The sequence below is a fragment of the Mauremys mutica genome, chromosome 2 (assembly GCF_020497125.1).
Source record: "Mauremys mutica isolate MM-2020 ecotype Southern chromosome 2, ASM2049712v1, whole genome shotgun sequence".
Lineage (NCBI taxonomy): Eukaryota > Metazoa > Chordata > Testudines > Geoemydidae > Mauremys > Mauremys mutica.
Window position 1 is genome coordinate 219216242 of NC_059073.1, and position 19849 is coordinate 219236090.

General features: G+C 41.1%; 1 protein-coding gene across 1 annotated transcript in view; it reads right to left on the bottom strand.

Moving 5' to 3' along the window:
* CMTM7 (CKLF like MARVEL transmembrane domain containing 7) overlaps positions 1-19849 on the bottom strand; it is a 35802-nt gene that overhangs the window by 7952 nt on the left and 8001 nt on the right. The window contains exon 2 of the mRNA XM_045003094.1: positions 4159-4332. Within this exon, the coding sequence (XP_044859029.1) occupies positions 4159-4332 (174 nt within the window). The remainder of the gene's footprint in view (positions 1-4158; positions 4333-19849) is intronic.

Genomic DNA, 19849 nt, shown 5'->3' on the forward strand with positions numbered 1-19849 from the left:
TCAGAAATTTTTTTTTGCTGGAAATTTCAGCTTTTAATTCCAATTCAGAACAAAAACAACATTTAAAAAATGTTAGAATTTCCCATATGATGGAAATTCCAGTTTCTCTTTACACTTTTCTCAAGCCCTGAACATATGTGAAATCTCGTTCACTTCACAAACACAGAAGAACACTCCTCCCAGCTCTGCTCTCTATATCAGTACTGCAAACTGTCATGCTGCTATTTGTGCCTTTTCCTCCTTCTTCCATTATACCTTAGCTTCTTTGAACTCCTGATCACTATTTATGAGTTCTGTGGAGCAGAAGTGGATTCTTTCTGGAGATTGGAACATGTGCAACTGTATTTTGGAGGGAAATTCTTCTAGTTTAGGAGTCTCTCTCTTCCTGGCTGAAGGAACTAAATCATGTTCAGGAAACTGCAGCTAACAAAATCTAATATGCTTCCCTCAACACAATTTTTTTAAACAAAAAGCTAAGATATGAAAATGCATACAGTCTTTTAATCAGGTGATCTATGTGCAATAGAACATGATATTTTGAGAGGACACTGGTTGTAATGAGAGATAAGCCCAAGTGACAGTATTTGGATCAGGATTTTAAGCACTTCCCATGTATGAAGGGTTTCAATCCAGGAGTTTGGTTTGGTTCATTGTAAAAACCATGGGCCTCTTGCAAGATTTGGATGTCGGTTTAGATTTTAAATCCCCATGAAGTTTGGGGGGCTATACAGATCCAGAATTTAGGTTCAGGTCCTTCTGTAATCACAATACTGAGAGACAGAGAAATTAAACATGAACTTCGGCCTACACTTTCAAAATTCTCTAGTAACTTTTACTAGTCAGTTCTGAGTAGTCAGCTGGTGAGTGACTCAGCTGGTTTTCAGATAAGGGGTTCTCAGCACATTCAAAGGAATAAGTCTCCTTTAAGGTGTCTCAAATTGGTCACCCAAAGTCACTAGTCACTTTTGAACATTTAGGTTGAACTGGTCTCTCATATAATCCACACCTGTAACATTTATCTTTAGGCAAAAACAGAGGAGGCCTGAATAGTTGGGAGGTGCATTGGCTGGGGAGGAGGGGGAAAGATTGCAATTCTAAATATATTCTTTAATAAAAATGGGAGAAGATGTAAAATTAATGCTGATCTACAGTAAGAAAGGAGTAGGTGCACATTCCTTAATCTGACATCAGTCTAGTGAATTATGTATAGAGTCTGCATCAAAAACAATCTAATTCCTTCTTTAATTTCAACATTTCCTGGCAGGATTTTCCCCTTTTTTATTCATTCTGAGACAGATTAATATGTCATTAGGCATAATGAAGGCATGTTGTAAGAGAGTGGCAAGATCTAGGATCTCGCACAAGGATACAGGACTCATCTGTTGATTGACCTGCTAGTGAGAGTTAGAGCCCTGTGTAAAGCTGCTAAGTAAGTTCTGCTGACTCACTGCAGTTTGTACAGTGTGTTAATTCCACCAGGATAAAAGAGGTGGACATGACCCTCTGCCATGGAAAACCAAGAGATGAGACAGGAACATCCTACAGGAAATCCTAGGAACGGCCAGACGGTGGGGTGGGGTGGGGTGGGGTGGGATGGGATGGAAAGTTGAGGGCTATATTTGACTTGGTACGGCATGGTAGACTATTTGGAACAGGGTGGAGTACATGAATTCTAATTCAATGATGAGGTAGTGTAACTAGTTCCTAGTCATGCAGTTGTAATATAACCTCCTCAATTCCCCTTTACTCTGTATCTTCTCCAGTTGCTAACACCTGTGCAAAGTGGATGGAAAATGCTACCATTCTGATCTGATGGTGTTTTGTACCAATTTTTCACAATCAGATCAGCAGTGAAGAATCAGGCCTGAAACTGTCCAGTGTAATGAACATGAAAGGAAAGATGCAATTGCCACATCTACGAAGACTAATAAAAGTTATATCAAAGTAGAAACAGGCTAAATACTTTGAAAGAAACTTGAAGAAGTCTTGCCTAGATTTTCTCCAGAAATTAACATAAGAATGCAAGATCCCTTTGTAACACTCATTATACAGACTAAAAGGGCCAAATTCTCATGTGGGGTAGCAGTAGATATACATTTGACTTGGCATTTCAGTGGATACCCAACAATCTCCGAGGAGCGCTTGCCTATATTTAATAACAGATCTAAGAATTTCTAATAGGCTTGTTTTCACATAAGCGTTATGTTATACGTAGTCACCAAATAATCACAACTGTGGTATTTAGCTTTGTGTTTCGTTTGCATTTATCTTCAATTTGTGGAGTTTGAAAACCAAAGTGATGTATAACATCGAATGTAGACTCCACTATATAATGGGTGAAATCCTGGCTCCACTGAAGTCAGTGGAAAAATTGCCACTGATTTCAATTTCACCAGCTATTCACTGTCAGCCAGTATATGTAATACAAGCTTACAGCTTTTTCCTGTTTGCGTTAACCAAGTACAAAATATCAGGTTATAATCAGAGAGTTCAACATGAGCCCCAGCTGCAAAATTCAGATCTGAATTTTGGCTATCTTGTAATATGCCGGCATATGGATCCAAGATTTGACCAGTTATTAAGGTTGTGGCCATCTGGAAAATTCAGATTTCAAACATCTTGTCAACATGAGGATCTGCAGACCTGGGGTTTTGGATGTGGCTCATGATTTCTACAGACTGGTGACCCATTAATTTGTTTTGCTACATTTCATAAACACAGCAATTCCTGATAAAACAACAACAAATAATAATGAATCTGCACCAACAACCAACAGTACATTACTTTGGGGGAGGAAGAGAGTGTGACATAACACATCAATAGTATGGAGGATTTTGAAGAAAGGAGAATGATTAGAGGAAAATAAAGCAAAGAGGAAAATAGAAGAAAAAAGCTAGTGAAAGGGAATGATGCCATAAGAAATAATCCCACAGAATAACTATTTCTGATGTGAAACTTTCCTTTTCCCATAGCTGCAGGCATGGTCAGTAGAGCTGGCCAGACACTGTCACAACTCACAATCTGATGGAATTTTTCATTGGAATTTCAAGTTTTGATGAAAAACGTTGAAAGACATTTTCCTGAAAATTACACCCCAATTGTCAGACAGCTCTGCAGAGGAGGAGTTGCTACCACTTTTCAGAGTAAGGTGAAAAAACCAGAAAAGTTTGTAACTGGCATGCAATCCATGTGGGAGAATGGTCCGATCTGGATTCAGCTCTGATACTAATGTGTGTGTGATCTGGGGCAAGTCACGTAACCAGTCTGGACCTCAGCTTTTCTTTCTGTATTACAGAGATAATGAGATTCGCCACCTTTGCAGAGGTCTGTGGATGAAGACTGGTACAGAAGTGTATTATGATGATGATGATGATTATGGTGCACTTGTCCCCTCACCCTGTCTTCTGTGAGTGTCATCAGTCCCTCCAGTGCTTGAGATCAACAGCAGAAAAAGCAATGCAGCTCAGCAGTTGGAAGCACAAGTAACAGGACAGTAACTATGCAAGTTGCTGAAATAAATCTTGCCAAGGAACAAAGAAGAAGAAGTGGAGATCAGCTCCAAAAACACCACATAGTTTAGAAGAAGTTTTAAAACCAGAAACAAATGCACAGTAAATACCAAACAAACACAACCCCCCCCTACACCCAGAGACTTTTTTTCCAGCATGTCTTAAAATGGGCAATCTGTAGCTTGTCAATTACTCTGCCCTCCAGGAAGTAAAGCTTCCTTATCCCATGAGATGGGCTCCACAGCATCTGTATACAGGACAACAATTATGCATGTGTTTAACTTTCACTCATCCTTAACTTTAAAATGTTTCTTGACTCAGGGCCCATCTGCTCAATGCTAACTTAAGAGCACAGAACATGAAGATCTCTAATTTTCTTTCATCTGCATCAAAGTAACTCTGTTGCCTACAAATAAGTTAGTTCCAGTTTATACTGTGTAAGGGAGAGTAGAATCAGGCTCAAGGAATGTGGGAGAGTGCCAGCATGCTCCAGTTCAGCAGGCAGGATGAAAGATGAAGTGATTGGTCAAAGGATTCATGAAGGACAAGAAGAGAGGGAAACAGAGAAAACCACAAATAACCAGACAGAGTAACTAAAGAGGTTAGTGCGTGAGAGGTGCGGGGTAGCAATCCCACCAATGTCACTTACCGCAAGTGGCCAACTAATACAGGTGAGCATTCTGTATGCTCTGAAAAGGTAGACAAAATAAAAAACAAGAATCATAATCAAGTCACACATGGTGACAATTTCAAAGTAGATGGATGCACTGTAATTTGTCCATGGTGAATTCTTTACACAGATGAATCCAATCAGCAATGATATCTGAAAGACAGAATAAGAATAATACATTTTATTTAGCAACTCCCAGGTGATCAGAGTGCTGTACAGAATATGAAGAAAAATTCAAATACATACATCATTTAAAAATCAAGCAGGTAAAAAGCACTTTAGATGGGCTCAGTACAGACAGAAGGAGGAAGTGATGAGCATAGAACCAACAGTGAGGATAATAAAAACCCCTTTGAAATAAATATCTTGAGATAATTTTTAAAAGTGTAGAGAGATAAAGGTCAGAAGCGAGCAAGTTCCACACCGCAACACCCCACCATTAGTAAGAGCACTGCCACGGGCCAGGGGATCCCTAAGAGGTGGAGAGGTCTCAGAGTGTAGTGAATAACCAGAAACAGATCTCAAATACAGACAGGCTGTAACATTTTCAAAAGGCTCTCAGTGACTGAGGTGCCTAAATCCCATTAGCTTTCACAGGGTTTAGGCACCTAAGTGCTTTTGAAAACGTTACTCAGGGCCTAAACTGTTAAAGATTGTAAAAACCGAGGCCCTGAAAAAGAATATATAAAAAAGTAGAGGAATTTTATAGTTTGTCCCATCACCTGTGAACTACATATAATTGTCACATTTCGATTTGAATATCAAGTAGCTTGTACTCACTGTGGTTTAATGTCATGTGCTGACTTACAAAGGACTTGACTTAAAAAAAAAGAAAAAGAAAGAAAGAAAGAAAGAAAAAAAAAACAGCTACTGTTATTTGCCTACTTATTCCTATGGCTGCTTCTAGCCAGAGTAGATAAAAATCTAGGAGTTAAAAATAAATTTAAAATACTGATTTTTTAAATTTAATTAAATACAGGTTTATTTTTAAAAATACACCTATTTATAGGTAAATTTTAAATTGACAACACATGACAAGGCCTAATAAAATAACATTAAGCAGTACATGTTTGCTGCCAAGTTTTAAAGAAAATCATGCCAGTGGGCTGGTGGAAGTCACTGGCTAAGCACCTGGAACCAGAGTTTGTTGAAATGCTAAACCAGCTTTTGACAGCAGTAGCCTCTTCTGCAGATGCAGACAGAATATTTTCTTATTTCAGTTTATTCAACTAGTTCAGTTCAGTGATTAGTCCATTCAAAGTTAAGAAAACAATTGGGAATCGAAGAAGCAGGAGAGCCTGTTTTCCTCTTTCAATCTATGAATAAAAACTAGATGTGAGAAGATGAGATCCACCAGTTCTAAAATCTTGAAGGACATAGTGACCAGAAACAACTAGTTCAATTCACTAACTAGAGATAATATTGCCTTTGTTTAATAAATCAGTTAGTTTTAAATGCAAAAAAATGTTTTGATAACATTTTTGATCAACTTTTTTCTTCTTATGTATCCAGCACATTTAAGGCAGATTTATTTAATAATAATAATAAAATGCTTTTTTGTGCATTTCAATTGAATTTGAATTTCCATCCAAACAGCATTTGATATAAATTGCAAGTAAAAAATTAGTCATCTAATAAATAAGAAATGCATCATTCACCATTTTCTAACACAGTAAAAATGTAAAAATTAAGAAGCTGAATAAATGTAAGTTAAGCTCTATCACTGCTTATATATATCACTGGTTATCAAAAAGATGCACCAAATTTAGTGCAAAGGCAATATTTAGTTGCAAATCAACATGTTTTAATAGTTTTTAACCAATGACTATCAACCCTTCTTCAGGAAAATAACTAAAATACAAATGCAAAACTCAATTAAAATCAATTATTTAAGTCAAGACTTTCTACTGGCTGATTTAAATCACGATTGAAATCAGTGATTTCACTTGCTTTGATTTAAATCAACCCACCTGCTCCTACCTGAAAACCACCTAGAAATACGTTGTTTTCCAAAGATCGGAAGTGAGTTTAATAAGATTAATATATAAGAATGCACTACTGTTTAAATAAAAACTATAATAATAAAGGAGTATCAGAACATCTAATATAGATTCACTCACCTAAAGAATTTTTTGTTTTATAATTAAAATTCTCAAGAAAAAAGCAACATACACCTTGAGGTGGCAGTATTGAAAATATTGATTTTTTTTAAATGGCAGTTTTTCATTCTGTTTTTTAAGAACATTTGTTCACCTGACAAATCACAATCTTGATAGATAAAATAGTCTTAAAAATCCCCAAAGCTCAAAACAGGCTGAATTTATTACATATTTATACTTAATGCACAAAATTTTGCCCTCATGTGTACCCCCGGAATCCCACTGAGCTGCACGGGAGAGCACAATTTAGACCAATCTGTCAAAACAATTCTAACCATGACATACGTCAGCATATTCTTATTATAAACTTTGTTAGTGTTAATTTTTTTAAGGCCTTTTCACTTTTTCAGTTCCTCTTAAGTCAGTTAAGTGCAGTAAAATACTGATTCCGCAAAATGTTCAAGAGTTTTCTAATTTAACACTACATATTACGCTTTACATTGTTGCACTGTAATCCTTCAAATTTCCACTGAATGGATCCTTTATCAGAATAATTTAAACATGCTCAGGAGAAAACTGTAGTTCATATTCTCATCCACAGAAGACATCTGTATTTTGGAGGGAAGAGGGGGCTAAGACCTCAACTTCTAATCAACTGCAACCAAAATCTACATAAGTTAGAATCTGAAATTAAATTACACCCTTAGCCATCTCTACAGAGTGAGGACACACTCACATAAAAGGCTAATATGTATGTATAATATTGCCCTCTACTGAAAGAATGTCAGTCCATCCTATCGTCTAACTCAGTGGTTCTCAACCAAGGGTATGCATACCGTGGGGGTATTCAGAGGTCTTCCATGAGGTACGTCAAGTCATCTTATTTGCATAGTTTTACAACAGGCTCTAGAGCCCTGCTCTCTGACCCCCCCACCCCCCAGCTCAATAAGATTCTGGCCACTGATGTCTAGAATGGTCTGTGAAAAAGTTATTGCATTACATACATACAGATACATGTCATCAAATTGAGTGTAAGGTCTTTGAGATAGCCAAGTGGACCAGACATCTGGAAGAACTGGAGAATAAAACTGAGAAACTGGGGGCATAAGAGAGAGGGGGAAAGGACATGGAACTAATACCTGTAGGCTGAAAATATTAGCAGAGAACTTCTGAAATCAACGATGATGCTCTCTACTAAGATTTCCAAGCAGCCAATGCAACACGAGTGCAAGGCTGACTAAAGTTCCATTAGAAAAAAAGGGCTTAGACTTAAACACAGATTTGCATGAGGAATCGAGTTACATAGTAAGACTTAGAAGACTGAGACTTAATGAGAAATTCTGGTGGCAGTAAGGCAGGGGAAGCTGCGAATCTGAATCTTGCAGCTAAACCAAGATAAGGACAAAATTTCTTTTTCAGTTTTGGCTGGTAACAGAAATCCTTTATTCGAGTGTCAAATAATACTTCATTCTCAGTCTCCGCCTTACTGTACAAATCAAGAAAGAAAAGCTAACCGGGATCAACCCCATATTGTCACATCTTTTACTTGGATTGTAAGCTCGTTGGGCAGGGACTGTGTTTTTTGTGCATATACAGCGCCTAGAACAAGAGGGCTGGGGTCTTTATTTGTATTATGGTAGCATCTAATGAGAGGCCCTGGAAGAAATTACTGATTTAGCAGTGCTTTACCCTCATGGAGTAGAGGGTACAATACAACAATTTTGTCTCCAAAATTGAGACATAAAAACCGTTGAACAAGCAGAAAGAGAAGAATGAGCACTCCGAAGACTAGGACAGCAAAATCCATCTCTGATGTGACTCCACACAGCCCACTTATCCCATAGGTGTAAGGCAGTAGAGAATCAGGCTTAGAACCATCTGCTACAGTTCTTCAGAGTGAGTGGACATGGGATTTGAAGACAATCAACTCTCTCTTCCCAATGTCCTCCCAGATTAGAACAGAATATAAGAAACAATTCATGGAAATTCTTTCATTCTGGAGGTGCCCCGCAGTGTCCCTGATAGGTGGGAGGCAGTTGCTGCAGGGCTGGATATATTTCAAGGATTGATTTTTTTTTTTTTTGTGAATATCAGTTTAATGCCAGAAGAGATTTAAACTGGATTTCTAACAGATTTCCTAATGGGAGATTTGTAAATCATAAGCGCACTATTTCCCTGCCTACTCTACAGGAAGTATAAGGGAAGGGATCAGCCACCCTACTAAAGCTGTAACTGTATTTGACACAATATGTTAGTGGCTCCAAAACAGTGGGTCATGACTCCCAAATGGTGTCACATCAGCAGATGGGGTCGCGGAAATCCCAAGTGTGCAGAAGACGCCATTTTGCTCCGCAGAGCAAGACTTCGCCGCATGTATGGTGTGTGCACGTTCACACTGTGCAGCGGACACCATTTTGAGCAAAGTGGCATCCTTCAATGCTTTCCTTCAATGCTGCTCCACACCACCCTCAAGAAAGGGCTGTGCCTAACAGGAGGAACCACTGAACCCAATGTTAGATTTTGTATTAGCAGTTTGCCTAACTCTGGCATGAATCTGTTACATGTGCAGGACAAAATTTGTATTTGATTTTTATGCTAGAAACTGAACATCTGTAGATAGTCTTGAATTTCATTAGGAGATCTGGGCTGCCATAGAACAAATCCCAAAGAACAGTAACTTCCCCTGTAGTATTGGACTGTAAAATTCCTCATTTGGAAAAAAATAAATTAGCTTTTGTTCAGCTAGCAGTCCCATTAAGTATTCTCTTATTGCCTGCTGAAGGACTACAATTCTTTTGACCACGGCGAGAAACAATTTTATAACCCAAGAATAAATCTGTGTAAATGCTTACAATGATCTTTCTTAATGTTCTGCTGTATTTGATGTAATAAATAAAGCTATGGCTCAAGTAATAAAAAACACTGACATTTTACTCTGTTAGAACATCTGGAGGGAATTCAACTTTCTGCTGACACAGCCACTTGCAGTAATACAAACCTTGCATGGCCTGGGGTCACTAATACTGACAGAGTTCTGCTCTAAAGGTAGGTCCCACACCTAGTTTTTCTGAACTTTAGAAACTGGGTTTCATGAATTAACCATAATGGGTTAGTTCTGGGGTTAAGAGTTCCATTTCTGTCACCATCTCACTTTATGTCAGAAAAAGTACTTGACCCCTAATATCTCGCAGATTTAGCCTATTAGTTAGGGTGAAAAATACCTTTGTTGTCATGCCCCATGCAGTTTAAAGCACTTGTATATCATCTGCTGGGTGCAGTATTTAGTTGTGAAATTGTCAGTCTACTTTCTATTTCATTATTTTTTTAAAAGTAACTTGACTACTTCTTTCCCTTCCTGGCTTCACTCCACTTTTTCCTGCTTTTCTTTCCCAGAATAGATAATGGTGCATCTTTTCCTGTGTTGTCTGTTTCCTCTTCCTCCCACTCATTAAATTCCTCGCTCTTTCTTTCCCTGCCTGGTGTTCTGTACTCCTTCCCTTACATCTGCTGTCTCTCATTTTATCCCTCTCCAAATCTTTCTAGATATATACATCTGCACCACCCCCCATACTCTCTTTTTAAAAATGTCTCTCTCCACTCTCCAATCCACCAGTTTAAACATAGGGCTTAGCTAGCTGCTAAAGTTTCTAACCGAGGACTAAACCTACTAGCCAAAGAATTATTTAAAAAGGTGTGTGGGGGAGCTGACACTACCTACAGGCAATATCCAGGTGAGAAACCAACCTCCCACGAACCAGGACATTACCATCAACAGGCTCGGTGACTCATGCCGAGATGAAACCTACTTAATAGTGCCTGTGCATTTCCAAACATTATACCCTAATGGTATGTGAGCTGTGAGCGTGTCTCCCAGGTCGGGTAGACAGATTTGCACTTGTGCTCTAAAAATAGCAATGTGGGCATTGTGACATGGGTGGCAGCTTGGCCTAGCTGCCTAAGTCCAAGCCCTTCGACTAGCCTGAGCCACCACCTGTACTACAATATCTATGCTGCTATTTTTAGCATGTTAGGTCAAGCAAAGCTAGTGGGTGAGACTTTGTCTACCTGGGTTAGGAGGCATGTTCCCAGTTACAGTGTAGACAGACCATACACAGCAAAGGTGACACTAGTACATTTTAAATTACTCTCTGCTGGAAAGAATGAAAGTATTTGTTTGGATGGCTTCCCAAACCAGAAAAGTGTGCAGGGCCTCAAGACCAAGGATACAAATGTTGGTTGTGAGTGACGGGCTCAGTTATTTTGAACAACAAAGCTGATTTCTGCATGATCAGTATTTCCTTTTACTACACTGGAAAACTGGAAACTTGAGATGTAACAGCTGAGCTTCCATTAGAAAGAAAGATGAAGAGCCCAACCAGTTTAAAACTTCAGGAATTAAGTATGGAATCAGTTGCCTTAGACTTTATGATTCTATGAAGCAGTAAGTCTTTATTTGCATATTAATCTCTCAACCATTTCATCTAGGCAGATTCTCTTGTTTCCTGCCTGCATTTCTAAAATAAGGAGATCATTAGGTAGTGGATAAGGGATTTGTGTGTCTCACCTCCTTTCCAAAAGTATTTATTGAAGATAAAGGTGTTAGAAAAAAAATTAATGGATCTTATTCATATCCTTTAAAATTCAGATAGTAGTAATACATCAATTAAAACATCATGTAACTGGAGTACACAGTTTTGTAATTTCCCCATGAGTTTCAAAACACTAAGCTGAATTACATTTAATTTTAAACTATTGTATAAACGTCAAACAAAGAAAAATCTACTATCACTTCTGTAATCTATGACATGGTCAGAGTTTGTGCATCTGGAGAGAAACTTCACAGGAAGCCAGGGTTAATGGGGGGGGGGGGAGGATGAGGGGCGGAAGGGGGAAGTGAACCCTCTGGGGGATTTCTAGTTATTTTACAGGATTCTGGTAAAATACAAACAGAATATAAACATGATAGCGCCTTCTTTGTTTTGGCTCCAACCAGCAACCTGTTTTCTCCCCAAAAGTAGTCTAGTCTCTAAGGTCTGTTCTACACTACAGACCTATATTGATAAAACTACGTTGCTCAGGGGTGTGAAAAATCCACATCCCTGAGCACAGTTATACCAAACTAACCCCCCAGGTAGACAGTGTTATGTCAGTGGGAGGGTTTCCTCTGCTGATATATCAACCATGTGTCAGGAAGGTGGATTTAGCTGATGGTAGAGTTCTCTCCTGTTGGCTTAGAGCATCTTCGTTAAAGCACTACAGCTGTGCCAATGCAGCATTTTACGTGTAGAATGGCCTTCAGATTATCTGCCTAAATAGGTATAGCAGAGTCTAATTAACAAGGCCATGTCTACACTAAAAAGTTAAGTTGACACAAGTTACGCTGATGATCATAAACCGCTATAATTACATTGCTTGTGCATATTCACACAATGCTCCTTGTATCGGTGGAGCACATCCACAGTTGGTGCTTTAGCACTGAAAGAGAGCAGTGCACTGTGGGTAGCTATCCCACTGAGCAACTCTCCACCTTCTGCAGCTAGGAGTTCTGGGAATGGAATGTGGTGTATCCTGGGTGCGGGCTCATGATGTAGTTTTCTCCATCCCATCATTCCATGGGCTTCCGACTATGCTGTTTCACGCCATTCTTCAACAGACCCTGTAAACTGTGTGCCTGCCATCTCTGTCTGAAAGCATGGATCCTGTTTAGTGCTCTCCAATCTTGCGATAAGCGTTATGGACACAACGTGGCTGATCCTGCAGTATTTCATGAGCTGCAAATATAAACAGGAATGTGCAGTGCCTGCCCTGCTGTGTGCCACGGAAAGAAACAATTCCAGATTCCTTTTGGCATTCATGGAGCAGCTGCAGATGGTGAACCATTGGGCTTGAGAAACAAGCACTGAGTGGTGGGATCTAACCTGCCTGGGTTAGGAGGTGTGGGATGAAGAGCAGTAGATTCAGAACTTTTCAGATGCTCAAAGCCACCTTCCTGGAGCTGCGTGCGGAGCTCGCCCCTGCCCTCTGGCATTGATGCCAAAATGAGAGCTGCCCTCGTGGTGGAGAAGTGAGTAGAGATCGCTGTGTGGAAGCTGGCAACTCCAGACTGCTACCGGTCAGTCACAAATCAGTTTGGAGTTGTGAAGTCCACCGAGGGAGTTGCAGTCATGCAAGCATGCAGAGTCATTACTCTCATCCTGGTATGAACTCTGGTGTGACTCTAGGCAATGTGCGGGGATAGCTTTGCAGCAAAGGGATAAATGGCACGCATATACCAATTTTGGCCCCAGACTATCTTGCGACGGAGTACAATGGAAAGCACTACTTCTCCGTAGTAATGCAGGCACTGGTGGATAACCAGGGTCATTTTGCATTTGGCAGATTGAAGGGTCGCTGGCACTGCCTTTTTGGCAGGTTAGACCTCAATAAGGACAATATTCCCATGGTCATAGCAGCCTGCTGTGCTCTACATAACATTTGTGAAGCCAAGGAGGAAAAGTGTCCATGGGGTGGAGCGTTGAGGCAGATCACCTGGTGACTGATTTTGAGCAGCCAGATACCAGGGCTACTAGAGGGGCTCAATGGGGAGCTATGCAAATCAGGGAGGCTCTAAAGCAGCATTTTGACAATGACTCCCAGTAATACGTCTTTCTGTAATGCATTCAGCCAGGCATTGTTTACTTGCCGCTTTGAATGACCCTTGTAATGCTTGGTGCCTGATCATTAATTGTAGTCTGAAAAAGTGCTGATTGCCACCGTGTATGAATTCCAGCAGCAACCACCTTTTGTAGGACACAAATAAAGATTCATTTTATTTGAAAGGAGTATACTTTTATTATACAGCAATACATAGATTTCCATTTCTTACAAGGGACAGGACACTGGGGAGGTTCTCAAAGCTGTGTGTAAGTCCAGCTTTCATTCTGAAACCTGTCCCTAGGGGTGGAGCATAAGGGATACTGTGACAGGCCGGGAACTTACAAGGAATGTGTGTGAGGAGTTTGAGGAAGGCATGGAATGCAGTTCTGTTTGGGGTGCAGGGGGAGTCGAGCATGCATGTGTTCTGACTACAACACAATCAGGGACCTTATCACCTCAGTTTGGTCCTCCATCAGCTTTATCATCGCTTCTGCCCCTCCATCATAAACTTCTGCCTGTTTCCTCTCCTGGCTACCCATTTTTAAATTTTTGTTTATTGTCTCTCTCCATGCCCTGTGATCGTGATCTGCAGCATCAGATGATTGCAGCACTTCTTTAAACATGTCCTCCTTGCTCCTCCTGGTTCAACTCCTTATCTGCTAGCAGCGCTCCACCAGTGTGTAAGAGGTGTCCTTCAAAGGCACATCTACAGAAGCAGAAGAAACAACAAAAAGAAGCAGTACTGCGAGTGCACTCACAGCCTTGAATCATAATAGCGAAATACACTTCTTTCTCACTGTCCCTTGGCAAGCACACAGCTTGGCAAACGCCCTAAACATGGTGAGTTCGCTCCAGGGTGGGGAAACGGCCAAGATGGGGCAAAGGGTCTGGGTAGTTAACAAAGGGAATCACAACTAGCGCCATGGGGCCTTATTATAAATTCAAGCACCATTTTCCACAGGCAGAAGTGATCAAAGCCGATATCTCACTCCTGAGGGTAACTGAGGATGCAAGGGTGCATCTCCTGTATGCATGCAGCTTCAGAAGTTCCTGCAGCAGAAATTGCTGATTAGTGCAGTAAAACTGCCTACAGTGAGGGAAGAAACAAAGCAGCTCTGCCAAGGAATGGTCAGCAGAGGACTCCAGAATACCTCCAGGAAAGTTTCCTAGAGATCTCTATGGAGGAGTTCTGTGAAATCCTGGTCTGCATTAACCAACTTTTCCTAATGTAGCTGCATTAGGGAATGGGAAGCAAACACAAACCGTGCTAGGCTTATTAATTCTATCCCTTATCCCTCTTCTAACATCTAACAAAATAAAGGAAAGCTCTACCTCATGGCACTGTGCAGTCTCAAATCAAAATGAGTACTTACCAGAGCTCCCACTCCTGTGTCAGGCATCCAAGAGCCGGACTAGTGTGACTAGCTAGATCCCTCCAGAGTCAAAAAAATCCTGACTTGCCACGCTACTGGACAATCCTCTCACCTGTCCCACATCCTCCTCTAACTCTACTTCCTCATCTACCACTTCATCCTCAGGGTTGACTCCACTGGCCACTGCCTCCAGCCCCGCTGAAGTGTCCGCAGGGCTCTTGAAGGTGGAGGTGGGGTTGTTGCCGAGGATGGTGTACAGCTCCTTGTCAAAACAGCGTGCTTTTGGTGCTGCACCAGAGTGACGGTTGGCCTTCCTTGCCTCTGATATGACTGCCTCAGCTCCTTGATCTCAGCATGGCACTGCTGCATGTCCCTTTTATACCCCTTCTCCAACGTGCCATGAGCATTCTGCCTGTAGGTATCAAAGTTCCTACAGCTGGAGCAGAGCTGCAACTGCACAGCCTCCTCTCCCCCTAGATCCAGCAGATCCAACAACTCCAGTGTACGCCTGCTGGAAGCACATTTGGGAGTCAGCATGTTCAGCTGGGAAGATGTGATGTGAGCTGTTCATGCTGAGCAAACAGGAAGTGGAATTTCAAAAATTCCCGGGCCATTAAAGGGGGAGGGGCACATACCTGGCTGCAGGCAGCGGAGTTCAATGGGCATTGTGGGATACCTCCTGGAGGCCACTTAGTGCTACATAAGCAAGTGCGATGTCTACACCAACACTGTGTTGCTCTAACTTTGTTGCAAAAAGCTCTATGCCTCTTGTCCAGGTGATTTTATTATGTTGGTGCAGCAGGAGAGTTAAATTGGCAGGAGGAGCACTGCAGCGTGTATATCTCCACTGTTTTGTTGACGATAGCTGATTTTTGTCGACAAAACTGTGTACTGTACACAAGACCTAGGAGTGCCTCCCTGACCAACTCTGAAACATCCTGCAGGGATTTAATTAAAAACCCCACCCGTTTGGTTTGGCGGAACATCCCCATCTAAGGGTATTAGTGAAGCAGAGTGCACCATGACTACAAGGGGGCTCTGCAACACGTGTAAGCCATGTCACATGAACCATGATCTACTCTTAGGGACTGTCTCCGTTAGAAAATCTTATTACATATGAATGTGAATGGAAGCACTAGAGTAGAGGTGATGAGGTAGAACAGGGGTTCTCAGACTTTTGTACTAGTGACCCCTTTCACACAGCAAGCCTCTGAGTGCAACCCCCATTATACATTAAAAACACTTTTTAATATATTGAACACCATTATAAATGCTGGAGGCAAAGCAGGGTTTGGAGTGGAGGCTGACAGCTCGTGGCCCCCCATGTAATAACCTTGTGACCCCCTGAGGGGTCCCAACCCCCAGTTTGAGAACCCCTGTGGTGGAGTATGGCAACAACCAGAGCAAGTCATGTTGGGTATTCTATCATCTAGTTCTGGTAAGGCCCCATCAGAGGTATAAGACTGGGACCAAGGTTTAATCACAACTAGATAATGGTGAATAGGATTTGCTTTGATTTACACTGTTCAAAGCCATGGTCAGCATCACATCTTACTAGAATGCTTAGTCATATTCTGATCATTTTTTTTAAAACACAGATAAGCTCTCAGTGGACACAGTCTCATCTTGAGGGTGGTGTGTTCCTTTCTCATTTGACCATCATGGAGCTTAGTGTCTTCAGAATTTTTTCTTTCACACCTAGTGTTACTTTACACTAAATTCCTTTTGGATCATGATTAGACCTGAGGGCTATTTTCAAACGCGCAGGAGCCATGGAACACAGTAAAGGATGTGTCTGACAGGATGGGTTTTATTTTATAGAAAGGATACACACTGATAAAGAGCACATTTGCTGAGATCTGATTTCCTAGTCTTTATCTGAAGTGATGAATCTATGGCAGTGACTGATAAATGAAGGGATACCAAAGAGATGAGAGTGAATGCACTGCTTTGGAGCTGGTTACACGAGAGTTAAACACTACCAAGAACCATGCCCATTCTGCCACATCCAGTATTCACAGCAACTTTGTACAGCTTACTTCTATTTTAAAATGGTGATTGTAAAGCTAACTTCCGGTAATTTAAAGGTGTTCAGGAAACCACTACCAATATATCCCACTGCCCCTTCAATCATGCAAAACAAATGGCCCAGGTGATGTATTGACTTTCAAGGCTTGGTTTCCTTTCTTTTTTTTTTTTTTAAAATAAATGCACTCTTTACCCTTTGTCTGATCATTTCTAATATGGTTTCCTGTACACTAGCATGCAATGAGGCTGCCAATTAGCAGCAATACTGCAGGTGTTATTGGGCGGATCAGCTGCACAAAGCCAGCTGGCTCTAATTCACTTTACTCTATTTGGGGTATGTAGAGATTACCCACCACATACATTTATAAGAGAGATTAAGAAATGCAACTTTAATTTATTTAACTTTTAACCCTAAAGGTAATTCCAATAATTTAATAGCAGCCTACAAAATGTATTGGAGTCAATACCTCAGCCTTTGCAATAGCATAATTACTAGTCTCCTTTTACAAAAAGTAGATCAGATTTAAGGAAAAAAAATAGAAACAGTAAGTGTACAAGACCTCCAGTCTACACAAGGAACAGAATGGATCAAAACTTTTCTTTGTCCTGCCATCAAACACTTGATGGTGTGCGACTTGGCTAAGAAATTTAAATGCAAGGGTCCATATGGGGATTCTTGTACAGCAGATACACATGAAAACACTGATGACTAGGGCAGAGATGAAAAAACCCACAACTTTGGGGAATTGTTTGCTTTTAGTTACTGAATTTGTTATTCCTTCCTTAAGCCCTCCTACATTCCCTGGGTCCCCATCCCTGGTGGTCAATGAAAAGTATAAAGGTGTTAAGGAATGCCTCAACATTAATCCTGGCTGTTGTCATTCAGCAGATGTCATCCAGGTTCCAATCAGCAGGTCTGCTGCTAATGTACAAGCTGTGCTCTGGTTGCCCATCCCAGACCACAGAAAACATAACGTTAGCTGGCTTTAAAAGGGCCAAAGTTTCGAACATGGCGAAGGATTTGGCTTTCCCTGTCCAGCGCAGTGGAGTATGAGAGTGGCCTCGCCCAACCCCAAACAGAACTGAAATCAGTTAGCTACTTCAATGTGTATATTTAGTCTTGATCTGAAAATTTAACTGTATTGTTGACAAACCCATTCTCTCTCTCTGCTATTGTCAGGGCTAATGGTTTGTCATGCAGTCATGGGGCGAGGTCACCTGCACTTGTTGGGAGTTTTCTTATGTTTACTCTATAACTTGTGACTTTTGCCTCCTCCACCACCCAACTCAGACTCTTTAGATACAGTTTACAATTTCAAAACTCCGATGGCTATTAGTTCTACAGGTAACATTTTCCATGTTTTCTGATATCAGCTAGATCAAAAATTTCTTTTATTCAAAAGTTAATTTAAGTATAAGCATAATGATACATGTAGGTGCATAGTCCTTCTGGCAAAACCTGTAAACTTATTATTGACTTGGAGAAGAACTATATGTGGATATGACAGCAGCATAAGCGAAGTCAGAACCCTAATATATACCAAGGATCAAAAGACCGGTTTAATGTCTCAACATTTTGGCACACCTTCAATTCCCCCCACCCCTCTGTAGGGTAAAGAGAACAGAACTACCTGCTGTGTGGCAAAGTCACTTATATTTTGTTGGAAAGAATTAGAAGATTTATTTCAATCACCTCCAAGAATAGAAAAAACATGTACATCTCAAGGCCAAGATTTAAAATGTAGATTGAGTAGTTCTAAGCAAGTCATTCAACACAGCAATGTTTAGTTCTGTACGATTGAGCGATTAGGATTTCCTTTTACTACATGGGTGGAAAAGCAATATTTCCTCCTGAGCTTCTTTTGAAGGGAAAGGTATGTCTGACTACAGCTTAAGATTTGGAAGCCTAACCAAAACAATACAGGGAGCATCAGAAGTGCATGCAAAGCTCACGAGAATATTTTGTAATTAGTTACTCATTTTAGCAGTTCCGCTTGTGTGAGTACATACAATACTACAGCTAATTATTTCAGAAGAGACAAAAAAAGAAATCACACTGGGAACAGAGACAATAAGGGACTTGAACAATGCTACAGTTAGCAGCAAAGGCAGCAGTAGAATCCAGATCTCTTAACCGCCCAAATCTGTGCCTTAACCAGAAGGTGCTCCCTTTCTCTCTCTTCATTTAGGTGCTTTTCTATCTGTTCTTGCTAGCTTTCCCTTTTTGATTATGTAACCAGAAACAACAACAAAATCATAAACCATACTGATGGAAAGAAGAAAGATTAACTGAACAGGAGAACCCAAAAGGAATTCTGCAGTCCTCTCTCTTCTGAACTTGTCTTTAAAAAAAAAAAAAGTGCTCAGATACCATGCTCCTCACCGCAGTACAGATAACTAAACAAGAAGAGTTTTCTGACATCTCTTTTTATTACGACATGAGTAAACACTATCTCTCACACACATCCTGTTCTGTGCAGATCAGCCTGCTAGCTTCAGCATCTCCTACCCCCTTTAAAAGCAAGCAGCTTTGCACAGAAAGCTGTGTGTGTAATATAGGCAACCTGCAAATAAATGGTAATTGGGTTCAGATATAGAAGACTTTCACACTTAATTGACAAAAATATAGATACAAGGTCTCTGTCCAGAGGAGCTTACAATCTAACTTGTTTAATTTTCAACCACTGAAGTTATTTTTATGATTAATAGCTCTTGAAGCAGGATGGAAATTTCAAATGAGGATTTTCATGATATCTAGCATCCAGAAGCAAGAGGCCTGATCCTGTGTGGTGCTTGATAATGAATGAGGCAGGGGATGGCAGAAAGAGAAAGGATAGCCTCATGGTTAATGCAGTTGGATGCTGCCTGGGGAACTGGATTCTATCCCTTCCTCTGCCACAAAGTACCTGTGTGATGCTGGGCAAGTTGCTTATGTCAAACTTTTCACAGGTGGTCACTAACTGTGAGTCCCTCATTTTCTTATTGTTTGACTCCAGGGCCGGCCTTAGGCACCGGCAAACTAGGCGAAAGCCCAGGGCATTGTTATAAACGGGGCACCTTCAGAGCAGGGGTGCCCCTCCCCCTGCTGCTTTGCAGGCATCTGCAGCCCCACGGCTCTTGCCCACTGCCTTAGAGCCTTCCTGGCCAGATGCTCTTGGGAGCTTCCTGTTTGCTATACGGAGGGAGGGAGGGGGCAGTGGGGGCACTGATGTCAGAGTGTCCCCTGCCCCCGCACCCATGTACCCCATCTCCGCAGAGCGAGGGGGGCATGTGGGGCCAGGTCTCACCAAGAGAGGGACAGAGCTGCTGGCAGATGCTGCTGCTGTGACTGAAGGAGCTTTCAGTCAGACTGGTGAGTGCCGTTCTCTTAAAGGGGCAGTGCACAGTCTCTCTCACACTCTCCCAGCTCGCACACTCCCCCAGACCACACACACACACACACACACACACCCCAACATATACCTATATTGTTGTTGTTACTTCCTGCAATGCACATATAGTCTCTGTAATTTTATTCTTTCAAAGTGCTGTTAT